This window comes from Pezoporus wallicus, unplaced genomic scaffold (genome assembly GCF_028554395.1).
Source record: "Pezoporus wallicus isolate ANWC-B61680 ecotype Strahan unplaced genomic scaffold, APGP_CSIRO_Pwel_v1 contig_5542, whole genome shotgun sequence".
In the NCBI taxonomy this organism is placed as follows: domain Eukaryota; kingdom Metazoa; phylum Chordata; class Aves; order Psittaciformes; family Psittacidae; genus Pezoporus; species Pezoporus wallicus.
The window spans coordinates 3,578,870-3,597,394 of NW_026640165.1; the positions used below are offsets into that span (position 1 = coordinate 3,578,870).

The 18,525-nt window shown below is 38.1% G+C and overlaps 1 protein-coding gene across 1 annotated transcript in view; it reads right to left on the reverse strand.

Moving 5' to 3' along the window:
* Positions 1 to 7,019: 7,019 nt before the first annotated feature.
* Positions 7,020 to 18,525, reverse strand: part of CERK (ceramide kinase) — a 38,648-nt gene continuing 27,142 nt past the window's right edge. Inside the window, exons 8-13 of the mRNA XM_057417863.1 lie at positions 17,791 to 17,943; positions 16,920 to 17,025; positions 14,534 to 14,604; positions 10,366 to 10,568; positions 8,139 to 8,347; positions 7,020 to 7,264 (exon numbers count right to left, since the gene is read on the reverse strand). Of these exons, the coding sequence (XP_057273846.1) occupies positions 7,171 to 7,264; positions 8,139 to 8,347; positions 10,366 to 10,568; positions 14,534 to 14,604; positions 16,920 to 17,025; positions 17,791 to 17,943 (836 nt within the window). The 3' untranslated portion in view covers positions 7,020 to 7,170. The remainder of the gene's footprint in view (positions 7,265 to 8,138; positions 8,348 to 10,365; positions 10,569 to 14,533; positions 14,605 to 16,919; positions 17,026 to 17,790; positions 17,944 to 18,525) is intronic.

The window sequence follows — 18,525 nt, forward strand, 5'->3', positions numbered from 1 at the left end:
AGCAGCAGTAGCCTCCCATTCCCCCTGCTCCTGTAATGCAAGATGCATTGATTCAGCAAGGGACAGGGTGAATCAACAACTCTTTCATCACACCCTTTTCTCTCTCTTTTAGCTTCAGTGAAAAAACTGAACATAGCTACTTCACTAACAAATTCCTGCTGCGCTTTTTCTCAGCAGTGTTGCAGGACAGATTTATCCCAGAGCAGTGGAATTTCCTCCAACAAACAAAGGCAGGGCAGACAGCAATGGCTTCAGACCCAAGCGACTTACACGGACTCAGTGCAATGTTTTGTTGACTGGGAGAGTGAGTTTGGACTGCTGAGTCTGCACAGCCACAGGTCTTTTAATACCCCTGCTCACCTCATTCCTCTTCTGCAATAGTTCATCCAGAGGAAGCATCACTGCCTGCAGTTCCTACCACAGCAGCCTCAGGATGCACTCCTCCAAACACAGACAGCCACAGGGCTGGGCTTTCTCCCCACCTCACCTTCCCCCAGCAAGTCTGTGAACTCTTTCATGCAGGAAAAAAATACAACTTCTTCTGTTAGTTCAAACCTTTGCCTACGCACAGAGGAGAACAAGCAACACAATCTGCTGTTCTGGTGAGAGAATACGCTGATGTTTACTCTTTCCTGATCCTGCTACCAAGGTGCTGAGGACCGGTAGTGGTTGTTAAGCCTTTACCAGGAAATTGGAACCACAGCGGCTCTCAGGTGTTCAGGTTTTGTCTGTTTTCCCTCGAAAATTTCAGTGTTATGAGATGAAATGGAAATGGAAGGTTCCAACCATCTGAGAGCTACTTACCTGATTGGGATCTTCTTTGGCTCTGGGCCAGGCAGCATCTATCAGCAGCGTAACCCTCAGAGTAGTTATTAGAATCATAGAATCACTTGGATTCTATGATTCTAGGTTGAAAAGACCTTTAAGATCATCAAGTCCAGCCTCTACCCCAGGACTGCCAAGGCCACCACTAAACCATGTCCCTAAGGGCCTCATTTGCTCAGTTTCTGAACACTTCCAGGGATGGTGATTCCACCACTTCCCTGGGCAGCCTGTTCCAATGCCTGACTACATATACAGTGAAGAAATCCTTCCTAATATCCAATCTAAACCTCCCCTGGCACTGCCTGAGTGTGTTAAATTCATTCTATGGGTACTGCTGAAGGGAGATATCTACTCTAATGCATCCATCTGATCTTTAGACAGCATTCTGTGAAAACATAGCATCTAGGAGCTAACAGTATCTAATTGAATTGAAGACTTTATGAAACTCCTCATTCATATTTTGGAGCAACCCCGTCAATACTAGGTCTCTTCTTATAGTTTCCCTTCTTCAGTGGTAAACAGAAATCAGCTTCAAGCAGTTTTTCTTGATATCAATTTGTGCTTGAATATTGTGAGTTTTTTCCTTCTCTGTCTGAATATTAAGTCTGTTTAGGCAAAGAACAGCAGACTGAGAGGGAACACAACAGCATAGGCAGGGAATTTCCCTGAAGGCTAGGCATTCTCTATGCCCACTGAGGACAGAGCAAGCACGCTTAAATACAACAGGGAGAGTCAGTTAAGTGAGTAACCAAAGTTTTCTAACTTTAGAAATCTTTAAGCAATTTGCTCTGACAGCTAAAATAGTTTGCAGAATATACATCCCTGAAAGCTCAGAACAGGTTGCACAAACATCTACAGGAACAGCACAGGTATTTCTGTATGCAATCACTTTCTGTGGGAACTATCCCTGGCATTGCAAGGTCTATGGGTCAGACCCTTAGCTGAGGTGAGTTGCTGTCCCACTACCTTAACCTCAGCAGCACTGAGGTACTGACCTAGCATTCCTCCTTGTTGCCCAATCTCCTCTTCCTTAAAATGCAGCTGCTAAACATTAGCATGGAAAATAAGCATTTGGCAGATTGAACAGTCATTTCAGAATGCTGCACATTGCTATAGGAACTTGCTTTTATAATTCTCCTTTAGCACCTCTTCTAGCAATGCTGCTGTGTGGGTAAAGTTTGTGAGTATAAATACAGGGCATGACCGGTATTTACAGCTGTCTGCCAGTTGCAAATAGTCAAACTTCCAGCCACCTACTCAAACCTTTAGGGCTCTCTTTACTGTGCAGCTGAAGGGCACATGCCTGGGCAATGCTTTCCAGCAAAATAAATAAATGAAAATCTGCATTTTATGTTCTTATTTCTGTAAAAAAATAAAACTTGTTTGCCAGTTGCTCTCTTTTGTCCTTTCCAGAATCTGGGCCAATTTGCATCAACTCCTGTTATTCTTTCAGTATTTTTTCCTTTATGAGTATCTTTTTCCCTTCCATTTTTTTTACCTGTTCTACACTACTGAAGTCTTCTCTAGATGTGAAAAAAATAAAATAAGAAAGAGAGAGAAAAACTCCTATTCATTTTAATTACTGCTGGAGGATTCCTATGAAACAAAGCACAAACCGGCATTTGAGGTGAAACAGCTACCAACAAATGCAAGTCATCCTTTCAGGCATGTAAGTCTTAAAGGAGCAAACATCATTTGAAGACCACCTCGTGGCAATTTTGGTAGGTACATATTGGCAGGAATTTTTAAGCAGCAGGAAACGGGATGAAAAAAATTGTTAATCCTCTCCTTGCAGAGGATTTGAAAGGCATGACTGATTGCAGAACTAATGCCCCACCCCTTCTAATTAATGGGACTAGTCACACCTTAATTAAGAACATGCATAAGCCTTTGCAAGATGTACGTCATGTGCATGTCAGTGGGCGAGACAGAAGTCTGGAGGGACTGTCGCTTCATTATGGACAGAATTCATTTACTGCAACTTAAACACCAGTTAGAATCTATTGAATTTACTTAACTATCCTGTGGAAAATTACAAATAAGAGCAATGTGACTAATGAGAATAAAAATGATGAATCCCTATTACTCATTCACTTCATAGGGATTAAGGCAGGAGCTCTAGGGAAGTAATACTTAAATTGCACAATAGAGGTGTTCAGAGAAATTTCTGATTCTACATGCCATCTTCCGTTCGTGCCGTAAGACATCCCTGCAAACACTGCCTTGCTGAGTAACTGCATGGGATGGGTCGATGTCTGCTGCCAGTCACGTGCCCACCCAGCCTCTCTGTCCCTCTCCCTTCTCAGCAACAGGGTGAGAAAACACCACGAAGAGCTCATGGGTTGAGTTAAGAGAGAGAGCACTTAGCAATTGCAGTAAAGGGCAAAACAGACTTCTTGTGCAAGAGTAACTAATTTTTTTGCAATTATAACAGAGTAAATAACCAGAAATAAAAACAAAACTAAGACCACCTTCTCCCCTCCTCCCTCCCTAGTTTCTTCCCGGGACCAATTTCACTCCTGACTTTTCTACCTCCTCCCCAATTCTGAGCAGTGTAGCGGGATGGGATATGGGGTTGTGGTCAGTTCATAACACTTATCTCTCCTGCTCCTTCCTCTTCCATGAACATCTCCCACTTCGGTTCCCTCCATGGGCAAGAGTTTCTTCCAGAAAACCTGCTCATGCATGGGCGCCTCTCCCCTTCTGCAGCTCCTGCCAGGAAACTTGCTGCAGCTTCCTTCAGGACACATCCACCTGACCCAGCACAGGGTTCCTATAGACCTCCATGGGCTGCCTCACCATGGAATCTCTGCTCTGGTGCCTGGACTACCTCCTCCCTCTCCTTCTTCACTGACTTTGCCCCTGCAGGGTTGTTTACTTTCCCCCCACTCCCCTCACAGCTGCTATGTAGCAAATTTTACCCTTCAACATGCTGCCAACGTCACCGATCAGCCCAGCTTTGGTCAGTGGCAGGTCCATCTGGGAGCTTGCTGGAACTGATTCTGCCCAACATGGGTGCACCTTCTATTTGCTTTTCACAAAAGCCAACCATGCAGCACCCCCTGTTACCAAACTTGCCATGTAAACCCAACACACTTCAAAAGCAGAACTCGGTACAGTGCTGAAAAGCATCTTCTGTGCCCATTGTACATATGTAATGAGGATGTTTTACTTATTTATGTACTGCATCTGTAATAACTATTACAATGAAATTCTAAAAAATCCCCATCTATTTACTATATACTACTTAATGCATAATACCTATTTTATACTTCTTAGAATGGTAGTTCTCATTTTTTGTATTTTAATTTTTTTCATAATAAATAACTGTAAATACTTACATTATAAAATAACTTTCTTATCCCCCTTTCAATCTTTAGTTTACTTTTGTTAAGTTTCTTATTTTAGTGTAAGTCCAGCTTCAGTAGTTGCTTTCCTTCACTCTTAGTGTTTGTCCACTCTGACACTTGCTATAAACCTGTAGTCATGCAAATGGAAGCTTATGAATTATTTCTCTACCTGGCTTAATCTGCTCACATTGGTTACACTTGAGCACGCTCCTGCCAATTTTCTGTCAAACAAAGCCAGGTATTTTTTCAAATCAAGTTATGAAATGAAGAAAAACACTGCAATTCTGTATGACGTAGTTTTATTTTTTCAATGAAATGCCCTAGCATCATAAAACAGAACACATTTTCTAATCTTGAAGCCAGCAAGATTGGGAAAAAAAATAATAATCAGACTTGGTTTTCCTATACATAATTTCTGTACTGAGACTACATTCAGAGAGAAAAGAACAACCTATAATTAAATGGAAGCAGACATTACTTACACAGATCTCTTAAAAATAAACTGGACAATGTTATACAGCTCACATGGTGCTTTGCTACTACAGTATGCTACAAACAGAATTATTCAAATGCAACTATACAGCTTCTCTATTACCTAAGATCTTTTCATTTTATTATGTTGCAACACCTCTATTATTTACTTCACACTTCATTACCATACTATGGAACAATCTTTTCTCCTTTTCTGGTGGCTTGTTTCTCAGAAAGGGGCCTTCTCTGCATCTTACCTTGAAACACCAAGCACTCGGTTTCAGGTATTAAAAATATTCAAAGCATTTCTACATACATTCACAATGAGAGTAAGCCTCCATTTTTGAAGTCAGGGTCTCATGACTTGCTAGCAAGCTAATGGAAAGAGCTGGTATAGTATTTACTCCTGTTTTCACTGATGAGAATGTGGATAGCTGTAAAGCTTCACAAATGATCTTGTTTGTTGGTAAACTGAGTGTGCGCCATCATATCCTGCACAAGAACTAGTTACTTGAAGTCTAGGTTCTCTCACAATATTTATGGGCAAACCACAATAACTGTAGAACTTCTTAAACAAATGACACTTTAAAAAAAAACAACAAACCCTGCATTTTTAGAACTGCACAATCTCATTTTCAATGGGGTTCTTAGTTCAAAAGTACTATTTCACTTATTAAATGTGCCTTTAAAAATACAGTATACGCAACACTTGTGTTACAAATGTCTGACAAACATCGGATCAATCAACATTCAACTCATTGAATTAATAAGGAAAGTAAACAGCAGTACTTCTACTTTTTAAAAGTATTCAAGTATTTCCCTGAAATACTATTAAAAAAATAAAAATAACCCAGTTCCTAAACTTTGTATGGCTGTACTTCAAGCAAGATCATTTGCAAGTGCTTTTTGTCCTATAGAGCAGTATGAATAATACTTTGTAGCAAAGATATAGCACACCATTTTCATATTACACAAAACTGGAATGTAAATAACTTCAATTTAAAAAAAAAATCTGCCATTTATAACAATTTTCAAGTGCTTCAGTAATAAAATCACCAATCACCATGGCTTACACAGACCAATGAGAGACATGAAAGTAATAAATGCTTAATGACAGAAGTACCAATAAATATACATGAGTGGAGAACCATTAACTGTTAAAATGCAAAAAAAGACCCCTCAGATTCAATCAGGTTTAAAGATAACTACAAACTTAAGAAAAGACAGAGGACAGTAGGGGCTAACTTATGATATTCAAACAGGAATAAATCTGTACAACAGCAGCAAAATTTAGCCCCAAGACCAGACACAGAACATGTATGTGTCACAATACACAAATCCATACACAACATAAAAAATCACTCCAGAGCTATAGATGCTAGTCTGGTTTTTGCTATAAAAAACAAATCAGCACAGTGATTTCATGATTTACCAAATGCCAGTTTCTTCCCTTCATTTCACAATACAAATTATTTTGTTTCATATTTAGTTAAATGAACATTACTAAAAAAAACAAAAACAAAATCAAAAACCCTTCCAATCAAATATTTTTAAACTTAACATTCCAGCATCTTATTTCACAAAGAAATTTTAACATCTGTAGTAGAATCTCTGAGGAACTGTGTACTGAAGAGGGAAGCTTTTCATACGTTAATTTTAGATTTAAAAGAAAAATCTAAACTTGCTGGTGTTTCAGAAGATATTTATATTTTCCTTTGCCTGTGCCTTTCTGGTATTACATAAGTATCCTTGCAAGATGCTTGCAAGACATTTCAGTTGCAGTGTGCAGTATTTGGTATCATCCAAACAGTCATAAAACCCTTCATCATCCCAAAAAGCATCATGCAAGGAAGCCTTTACAAATAGAATGTATACGACAAGGTATGATCTGTGTGCAGATGTGCTTTTATCTTTCAAAGTATTTCTAAACTCTTATATTAATTACTTAAAGCCAGGAATGTGTGTTTGAATTGCATTGATAAGTTGCAAGGTATAGTCAGAACTACAAAATGAAAAGTTTTACTAAACAAAGATGTGAATGACAACACTGTTGTCCAGCATTTAAGCCACATGTAACTATGGAATGACCCCAGCAAAAAACATCTCAGACTCTGAAAAATATCTTGTCTTGATCTCTTGGTTTGATGACAGTGGAAAGTCCAATGTTTTGTAACATTTGGATATTATTGCAACACAACCGCTACATTAGCTCTCCAGAAAAGCACAGAGAATTTATCAGTCTTCATGATTACACACACACACACACACACACATATATATGCCAATTCTCTCTTTTCTAACATAACTTAGATTACATTGTTCCAAGGTACATTTTAATGATTACAATGTTCTTTAAAAAAATGACACAATGCAATGATGTCTAAAACTAAACTGAAGCCATAAAAAACCAAAACCTCAAACCTAAAAGTTTAAAATACTTGTCAATTTGACTAAAATGCATATTTACTCAAGTTCCTTGAGCTTTCATTTTTTCTTCTCCCCACTGGAGGAACAATGTCTATAGTCATTGCTCAACACTACTCTGGCTGTAGGCAGCTTCATCTTTACAGGTTTCCTCGATTCCCCTTGCAAATAGTTTCATTAACTGGCAGTGAACCCTGGAAAATATAGAGATCAACTAATAAGAAACAAATGTATACTACACATTTAATTCAAATAATCCATTAATTTTAAGCAGTTGGACAAAGTTCCTTGCTCCAGACTACATAAAATGCACTCTCATTTTTGATACAGTCCTTTCCTGAAAAGAAGGTTGGATGTTTTCACATATCCATCACTCAGGTTATTCTTCTTTTCCATACATAGAGTTGTATGGTGAACTTAGACGAGTTGATTTTATGCAATACACAATATCTATAGAAATCACTTTTGGACTGGAAGTGATCACGTTTAGTAGACACACTTGCACGTAAATATTAGGTATTTTTGCTCCCTTTGTTCTAAAAACAACAAACAAAATCAACCAAAAAAACCCCAAACAATTCAATCAAAAAACTCCTTCAAATTTCACAAACCTCTATTCCTTTCTAATTCGATTATTTGCACAACTGCAAACGTCTTCCTCCATATGCAAAGGCTGGAGATAAGACTCAGTGCTGTGTCAAAAATTACAACGTATGGGACACACTCATCTGTAAGACAATGATGCTTACTTAAGTTTATGTTTAACAGGAAAGGCTGTTCCTCAGAGTAATAAGGTACTCTGCACTTTTAAAAAGAATCCTCCCAACACAAGCATGTAGCAGTTCCTAAGAAGTAAGTATGACTCCAATGGTAGAGCCATCCACCTTTCTCAGAGTGATCACTTACGCTTATTCTCTGGAAAAGACTCAAAAAAGGATATATAAAAAAGTTTATTATCAGAAGACCCAAATTTACTATGTAGAGGCACCTTTTGGGGATGTCTTTGTGAACATCTTTAAAATCAGTGAAAAGGCCTGATGTTTATGGAGAAAAATAATCAATGCTTACCTCACTTCAATTCCTGAACTCTCCAGAGTTTCTCCATCACAATTCCAGGTGCTATTAGCAATGTTACAGCAACAGGCTGGGTGATCTCGGCAGAACTGGCCAAACCGTTTCTTTCCCATGTCAGTGACATTGCTTTCATTGTCTTCTGAAAGCTTTGAAGTAAATTGAAAACTCTTCACCCGATGAACATCTACAAATGAGAAGTCAAACTACACAGAAAAAAACAAATCAAAACAGGCAATTACAATTAGTTAAATACATTTGATGTGTAAAGCAAGTCAGGGTGCAGCATTCTGTATTCAAGTCTGTCCACTCCAATTTTCTGGAGAAGCTTATCTGAGGCAGAGAGTGATTTTTGCTTTTAAAAAGCAGCACAAGTCAGAAACAATAAAGCCAAATTGGAACATTACTTTTTAAGGGTCCTCTTCAAGTGGCCATGTTATAGATAATCAGGTAACAGGTTTTGTGATTATGAGCCAATGGGGTATAAATCATGCCCTATAAAAACTAATATAGCATGGAATTGAAGTCAGAAAGGTCTGGATTGGATCTTTGTACCATCCTCAGGACCTCTTCAACTACAGCCCTTAAGACACATGGGCTTTTTTGAAAGCCTTCTGCTTCTGCATTTGGAACAATGTCCTGAAGGTGAGAATTCCATGGCAGTGTGATCACATCCCAGAGCTGGGTGTATAGGATCAAAAGAATAGAGAGCAATATTATTGCATTCTAACAAAATGAATGTATTTTTAACTAGTTAATTCAGCTAGAAAAAGTGGGACAGTTAAAAGATCACTCTTAGAAGATGCAGACTATAATATCATAAAAATGCTTTAAAACAGGCTTCATAAATTAAAGGAGCAATCAAATTAGAGGGTGTCCCTCGCAATTTTTTAAGTTTTCAAAAAGGGGTTTCCCCTGTTATGGTAGACACTAACCCGAAGTGAGGACAACCCTGCATTTAATCTGCACTGCAAGACCAGCATACGCCAGAGAGAAACAGGTAGGAAGCACTGGAAGGGGAACGGCCACAGTAACGAATCACAAAAAGCATCAGATTTGAAGGGACCTCCTAGGTCTTAAGTTCCCGCAGCTTTTAGCCATAAAAAAGCTGTCAAATTGTCAAAATCCACTCTTGTAAGTAGTGGCTCATGGGTACAATGAGGCTCGCTAAGCAGTTTACTAGTCCAAACAGCTTAGTTGCAAAAACTGGTTTCCACAGCTGCGCAATGAATGCTCTCATGTCTCAAGTCTAAGCAGAATGCCTCAAGTCTAAGCAGAATGAACTTGCTTGATAAATGTTGAAGTCAGTTTGAAAGGCAGACAACGAAGGCTTCAAATAACCAAAAATATCAAGGGAGCAGTGAGGGTGATTGGGAAGGAGTGAAGGGAAGAGCAGGAGACTGAGAATAGCAGGAAGGAGGAAAACAGACACAAAATGTCCCAGGGAATGGTAATGTGACAATAAAGAGAATCTATACTAATTTTTCTACAGAGGAGGAAGAATAGCATCATAAATGAGATTTATTATTGCTTTTATAACTGACTATGACACTAACCCATTGTTCAGATAATTTCCAGAACACGTTAATATCATCAGGTTGTGACAAATACTAAATGTGTGTGCTCACAGCCACAGCTCTGGTTTCAACAGATACTATGATCAAAAGCAGTGATGAATCTTTCCTTATAGTCTATCCTGACAGCTACAACATACACAAAGAATAATTTTAAAGCCAAATGAATAAAGCTCATATCCTGATCACATATATGCAGTAAAATTCTGCTAAAAGTTAGCACTTTACAACCAAACTACAGTTCTGGTAGCTTTCTTCTAAACCACATTTTCATGCAGTTTACAAAAAGTGATTTATTATTCTTCACTACAACTTCTACCTCACTTATGTTGCACTGCTGTGAATAGTTTTTCATGACAAATCACTGTAAATATTGTCCAAACAGCAAATATATGGAAAATGCTATAAAACAGAATTCAATTAGAAAAAATGGACTTTTATTAGAACGCTACAGCCAAAGGTTTGACTTAGCTAGAATGATTTTTTTTAATGGTACACATGATGAGATTTTGTCACCCAAAATGCAGAAACTCTTAAAAAACAAAGAAAAACCAACAGACCTGCTTTGTAAATTTTTTTTTCATATAAGAATATCAATATTTACAACTTAGACTGACACTGGAGAATTCACTGCCAAAGGGAATACACACCTGATCATCCTGGTTTGTATGCCTGACAAGATACCGTAGAAAATCAAATCTTGAGCATTTACGAACTAGAATGAGGTCAGCTGAACCATCTGCCAAATGAGCTGCTGGTGAAAGACCTTTCGGACTTCGTGGACAGGCACAGCTCATGTTTACTGCATTAATGGCTAGAAATTTCCCTTTAATAATCTTCCATTCTTCTTCTTCTGAAACACATCAATAAAGGCATGGAGATAGGTTATGATTTGATCTACTCAGAAGAACACTAAGAAGCAACTATTGTTGGCAGCTTACAAGTTTATATTGCCCATATTCATGTACTGTCAATAAATATCTAAAATTGCATTTTAAAAAAATAAATTTATTTTTCATATACTAACAGAGCAAGATTCTTTCTCCCTTCACAGACTGATTATCTGCTAAAACTGATCACCATTCCCGACATGCACATCGGATTCAGAATCAGTGCTATTTGGGTAGTCTGTTTCCACCCCAATCCCAAATGTCTGAAGATTAATACTATTAACAGAGTTAAACTTTCCTGTGCATAAATCTTTACAAATTTCTGGAAACCAGTACAAAAAGTCTGTTTTCAACATGACAGTGTTCTGTTACAGATCAGACTTAAACCAGGAGGCAGAGGAATTTTCTAGAACAAAGAAACAGTGTCAGGCACTGCACAGAGTTGTCATCTAACCTGTATTTTCTTCAATATGGATAAAAATAGATTTAAAAATGCCTTTGCATTTTTATATTACACATAATCACCTTCCTCACTGCAAAAAGAAAAAGCCATGAAACAGCCATAACACCCCTATTCCCCTCTCAGTATGAGTGGATGTGGATACTTCAAACAAACAATTCCACAACAGTCATGACTGCAGAATAGCCTATGAAGCTACGTGCAGTTCTAAGACTGGAGTTCAGGAATGGAGTGCCATTGCTGATGATGGGGGTGAAATTCAGGACTGAACTAAAGTTGTTTGTATAAGCTTATTAAAGTTTAACCATGAAAAAATAGCAAGGTTGAGGTTTTGAGGCATATTAACTGGTATGGACTTAGTATTGTAATGTTATTCAGTTCCCCACATCTGGGTTACCTTACAGTTATTTTCAAGGTGCTTCTCTGATGGGACTATAGATGACATCTATGCTATATATTCCACGCACTGAAATTCTGCTGTTCTTTACTGTCTTAGTCTTAGGAACTTTACATGTAAAAAATGATTCTTTAAAGTACAACTGTCAAGGTAATTGAACCTAAAGCTTATGATGCATTCATTTTGAACTGATCTCTTCCAAGCTTTATGCACCAGAAAAAGAAGAAAAAAAGAAGAAGAAAAAGAAGTTTGAAAAGTATGCTGCATTTGTTCTTTGCTCTTTGAACTTTACTTGCTTCCTTGAATTTTTATTCACTGGAACTTCTTACTATATACACTTGAGCAACAAAACCAAGAAACACAGAACTCCGGGAAAAATAGAGCAGGATTATAATGTGACAAAAGACTTAAAGGAAACCAAAAACTTCCATCTACACTATCCTCTCTATCTCCTGACAAACCAAACAGTAATAGCAAGAAAAAAAGCAGCTCTTGAGTTCAACATTTTCACATCAATAGCCAGAGCGGTTTTAGAATTGCTTGCTTTACTGCTGTTCTTTTTATGTTGCTTTCAAACAGTAAAATACAGAAAGAAAAAATTAAATCATATTCAAAAGGTGTATCTTAAGAGAGATGAGAAAAACTTAAATGTCAAACTACAGAACGACTTTGTTCAGGCTGTAGGCAAATGACAAGGCCCTGCTCGGAGATGAAGGTAACTGAACAGAACATAAGAAACTATTACAACTGGAAACATCTATGTCCAGAACTACACAAGTGCTTATTTACAAGTTCTCTGATATACAAACAACAAAATAAAACAACACCCTTTACTGATAAATCCTTTTGTTGTTTATCTGAGAAACAGTATGAATTTAGTCTACAGTGTGCTACACGTTAACTTTTAAGTTACGCTCACTGTAATAAATAAGCCTCAAATCACCTAAGGGAGAATGTTTATGAATGTTACTGTAATAGTTTGTTTTCACCTGGTGGGAAGAGTACCATACAGTATAAATTTTAGTATGTTAATAAAAAAAAAAAAAAAGCTTTACCATTCCAGTAAGAATCAAGTCAGGATATTTATCACATTTTAAATGACCAACTGCTTCCATAAGCATTCAGTGGGATGCATCACTGTAATAGCACAAATAACTCACCAAAAAAAATCCTTCATACAATAGAGCAATCACAAGCTCGTTTCAACTGTCTACTGTGTATAACTACATGGCAAGTTGCTGAAATCAGCATCAAGTATTAACACTCAGTGTTTACTCAGCACATACTCATAGACTTCAGGCACAATATGAAGAAATATGCTCACTGACAGCCAATGCAAGCATCCTTCTAAACTTACCTGAATTGTACACAAACCAAGTACACAATGAGAAAGTCAGCCAACACACCCTGCTGAGTAAAAAGCTTGTCTGAGGTGGCGATTTAAAATCCTTTTCATTGCAAATCAAGAGTAACTGATTGTTATTGTTTGCTTACCAGTACTAAACAGAGAAGAGACTGGACTGCAAAGAAAGCCAGTCAGCAGCAGTAAAATGGATTTAAGTAAACAATATCCTACATAATTATTTGCTTAATGTCTTGGGCAATGCTGGCTAAAGCAGTCTTGATGGCTTGATAATCTGTGGCTTTCTCCTGCCTGTACTCCATCAAAGCTAACAAAATGGCAGATTTAAAAATCAAGCCAAACAACCCTCCCTCCCCCAAAACAATAACAAAAAACCCTCCACAAACAAAAGGAAAAAGCTTGGTAATTCTGAACTACAGTTATTTCTCAAAAAGGTAGGGTTTTTTTTTTCCCTTACCAAAGCCCCTACTATCACATTTAGCTCTTAGGAAAACATTATGTAAAGCAATTTCTTTAGCTAAATCTAGGCATAAATTAAAACAACTCAAGACTGCAATCTGCCCATCTGCTGACTACATAAAAGATCTAAAAGCAGTAGCTGGGATAGGAGCACTATATAGATAGAAGCATGTGTAACAGGAATTCAAGTTGGCATAGAAACCTATATACTGTCTTTATGGTACCAATGAATCTCTATACTATGATGATACTTTTTTTGCTAACAGTCTAGAACCTGGCAAAGACACTGTGCAAAATAACTGTAATTATAAGAATCCAGGTCGTAACGGCCAATGGTTGTGTCAAGAAAATTATGTGTTTAGGCACCGGGCTTTACAAGAAAAGAAAAAATAGAGTAAAGGCAGAAGCAAACACCCATGGGAAGGCTTCCTGCTGTTTAATGAAGGGTTTATCCAAGATGACAAACTCAGATCAGAAGCAAAACTCAGCCAACTGAATCTGTATCTCTTACTCCAGCAAGGCCACAAGTTCTCCCCATTAGGACACAGTAGTCAGACAAAGATACAACCAGGAAGATGACAGCACAGAATCCAGTATATTGACAGTTGTTTTAATGAAAGGAACGAAGAGTTCTGCTTATAAAAAAAAATCCCTGGAAGTGTAGGCAGAGGTAGGAACAGAAGGAAAAAAAGAGAGTAAAGATAACACAACAAGAGAAAGAGGAGAGAAATCCCATTTATCATTTATACTGAGAATTGGTGGGGTATAGTACAGAAATACTTCAGACCACTAGATTGTTATTAGTTGTCTAAGTTCACTGCCTCCCATTTTCTTATTAAACAGCTTTCCATAGGATGACTTTTGCACTGGAAAACACAAATTTTTAAACCTGATCTATTCTAAAAGCTGTCTTCATGAACTGCTTCCTTGTGTACTGCCTCACGGTTTACAGCTGAGCCCTTCTCACAAAAAGAACAGAGTCCTAGCTCACAAAATATATCTTACCTGAGGAAGAGAGACCAAACCCATTGAAATATACAAGTGACCAGTACAATTTATCAGAATTTTCTGAGGTTTGGATGGAGAAGACACCTTATATTTTCCACATATTTACATGTGTTTTTCTTAAAGAAAAAATGTAACTCACAACTGTTGAAAAACCTAAACCACACACACACTTGAACTGATATATTCTGAAAAACAACAATTTGTATAACATTACACTATCATGCTTTTTCTGGCAAATTACCTTCATGTTTTAATCCACACTGCTTCTGCTGTTGTGCCAGCTGTTGCTCACTTTTCTTGCAAATGTAACATCTGAAAACAAAAATACCACTCAGTTCCTGAAAAAAGAACTATTATTCAGTTCAACTTCTTTGTTTTACCCAATCATTACAAGATCTCCCTACCCCAAGATGCAGCATGGCCAACTGGCCAACCTAGGAGGCTGGCCTTCCTTGCAGCATGGACACAAAAGGTACAGCTTACTCAGATACATCTGTTGTCCACCAGGATCCCAAAGTTCTTTTCGGCAGAGCTGCCTTCCTTGCCAGTCAGTACTATTGCATCAGACTATTCACCCATGATGTTTACCTCTTCTGAGCTTCAGCAGGTTCCTACTGGCCATTTCTTCAGCCAAGGGGCCTCAGAATAGCAGCCCTGACTTTCAACATGTCAACCACTCTTTCCAATCTGGTACCATCCATAAAACTGCTGAGTGTGCACTCTCTGCCACCATCCCAATCCCTGATAGTGATATTGCACAGTATTAGCGCCAGTACTGGTCCCAGAGGAGCACCATTAATAATCAGCTGCCAACAGGTCTGGTTCTCACAACCATTCTAACAATCTTCCCAGTTCTCTACCCATCCACTAATCTAGACCACATCTCAACGTTTTAGTTTTAAGAATACTACAGGAAACAATACCAAAGGCCTTGATAAAGTTCCCACTCATCCATAGGCCTTTTGTACCCGTAAGTACCGGTAAAGCCTCGGAGAAGACAACATCAGTGGAAAGTGGGGCAAAGGAGTAATTTTCTATTACTTTTCCCTATCTTTTATCACTATGTACCCCATACTACATACCCCAGCAGGCCCACAGGTCCTTTAGCCTTTAGCTTTGATTGCTATACTTATATAATCCCTTTGTAAGAAGTAACACCCTTCACATGACTCACTGATTTCAATTCCACCTGAGCTTTGGCTTTGTCAGCTCCATCCCTGTGTGTTTAGGCTATGTCTCTGGCTTCTTCCAAAGTAAACCATTCCACTTGCACCTCCCCTTTACTTCTCAGATACTTGCTCATTCATATTGGTTTTCTATCAATCATTCTTATTCAAGTTTCTGCACATCAAAATGGGCTGCTCTTTTGCTTTGAGAAATTACCAACTCTCTTGGGTCTCTTTGTCCTCTGGGGCAGTCTCCCATGGAATCTTGCCACGATTCCTGAATAAACCAAAATCTGCTCTCTGAAAGTTCAGAGCTGCAACTCTTCTTTTTTCTTGCTTACTTGTCTCAGGATTTTAGACTCTGTAATCTCCCAGTCACCGCTGCTCTCAATTTTCACATCCCCCACTTTTCTGTAACAAGACCAGCAGAGCACTTGTCCTGGTCAACTTGTCAATCACTTGCACCATCACTGCCATCACCACACTCCAGAATACTCCTAAATGGCTTGTACCCAGCCCTATTTCCCTTCCAACAATTATCAGGATGTATAAAATCCCACAAGAGGCAGCAGGCACTCTTTACTCTCTGACTGAGACCTGGATACAGCTTTCTCCCTCTGGAGTTTCTCCTGCATCAAGGCACCAGATGGGTCAGAATAGTTCATTCAGCTAGTACTGGAGACCTTGATCTGCAGTATGTCATAGCACTAACACAGCAGAATCTCAACAACTTCCATGTAGTTTCTGGACAAAGATTCTGGCTCCTTGGTATCCTGCTGTAGCATTTGCTGCTGTAACAACTACTATACCTCTGATAGATACATTCATATATAAAGAGGAATAATAAATGCTGCTGCATAATTTCAAGCAGGTGAAAGCAAAGAGAAAGGAAGGAACACTGGGAGATTCAGGTAGGTTCCCTGGTTGAAGAAACAAGTGAAGAATAACACACAGAATTTATACAGCATTGTAGCTGTCTATAAAAAGAGTGCTAAATAGGGTGATTACTGAGGACATATCCTCAGAACAAGCCATGCCAGCTGTTGTCGTGGCACCAAAACAACCACCAAAATTGCTAGATCCAATTACAGTGTGAACATTTGAGAACTTCTGAATAATTATTTCTATTTGTAGAAGCCATGAGGCATCCAGACATTAAATTTATCAACACTAACACAGCACAATACCCTCAGCACCTTGTAACTGGGTACCATGCTGTTATACTGGTCACTGCTCCTCATTTAAAACCGGGGGAGGAGAGGGAACAGCTAACAAAGTCTTACTACATTTTACATTTCTGTTTACCTAATAATATGGTGCTCTCTTTAATAATGTCAATAAACCTTTTTTACTAGCTTGTGTCTTTCAGAGTAAGTGTTCTGATATTACAAACAACATTTCTGTGACATCTATTTATGTACAGGCTGCATGTCAGATATTCAGAGTTAAACATTAGCCTACCCTGTTCTGCAGGTATATTTATCTCGTGGAGATCCCAGTGTGTGTTTTGCTGGTTGAAATGAAATTGTTCCTTCATAGTAATGATGAGTAAGAAAAGTCTTGAAGCCTACAAAAAAATATTAAGCAGCATTACATCATTATAAATCCACATTGCAAACACCTCTGCGTACACAGAATCATAGAATGGTTTGGGTTCAAAGGGACCTTCATGAGAGCTGAGCAGAGGGGCAGAATCACCTCCCTCAACCTGCTGGTCACACTCCTTTTGATGCAGCCCCCTCAACTTTCTAAAATTTGCCAACAGTGCCATTACTACTCAACATCTTCAAAAGCCAACTAACCTTTTAGCTATATATCACTATCAAGTCTTAAAATTGGCCTAATACTACTAAAATTCTGCTTCCGCACCTTCTTTTCCTAACACAAGACAAATCATACTCTCTAGTAGTATAGAATTTATCCAAATATTGGCTAACTAGGCTAAACCGCTCATCTCTATGATTAGTGCTGGAAGAAGAACAAAATTAACAATTCATTCCATCACCTGAATGTCCAAGACAGAGGTGTTCTTAACTTTAACTGACAGAAAAGAATGACAAAATGATTAGCACCGAAGAGATACTACTTCTTAGGTAGATATCACTAGGTCACATATATTCAACACAACTTCAAGGAGTGCACTATAAACATTGTCCCCAAAGTTATGAACCTCTACATAATGTGATCCAATGTACGTGGTACTACAAGGAGTTTAAAATCGGGTTCAGTCTGTTTCTGATGTTTAAAGGCTTCAGAGAAGGTTGGTTTGGAGAGAACATCAACTGTTCTGATACGTTTATGTGCTGACAAAAAATGCAATGACACAAGTTACCTGAGTAGTCATATCTCATTGGACCCATCCACCGTTTCTTTTCACTATCTTTTAATACATCTCCATAAAAACCATAACCCAGCAATGACACACAGTACTTCAAAAACGTGTTGTTATGATGTACAGAACAGACATCCAGAGGCTGACAGTCACCTATGAAAGTGAGAAGTGCAAGGCTGTATTAAGACTTCTTACGTTTGCAGCTGCAAACATGATAGTAACTTTAATGCTACAAAATCTAAAAATATTAAAAAATGTTGTATTTATGTCATATATACATATATATGTATATATATATAACGTATGTCATATATGTCACATATCTTGCTTACACATGCAGAAAGGGAAAATAATTTTTAATACTAATTTCACTAATATTTAAAAAGCATTAAACACTAAGTGAGAAGAGGTCAAAATGCTAAAAAATTATAATGAAGAATATACATTCATTTACCATGTAGCAGTAAGTGGGGATGTTATGGAAGGGATCAAAGTGAGCTATACATTTACCGGATATTACTTAATCCTGTATGTCATTCTATGAGACAATATGTCATGCTATCAGAGGATAATTCAATCTGGAAGGGGCCTTAGGAGGTTCCTCGTCAAACCTCTCACTCCAAGCAGGTTCAGCTATGACATCAGATCAGGTTATGCAGGGCTTACCCAGTCAAGTTCTGAAAATCCCTAAGAAGAAAACGTATATTGCCTCTTGATGTCCTCATAAAGTAAGCT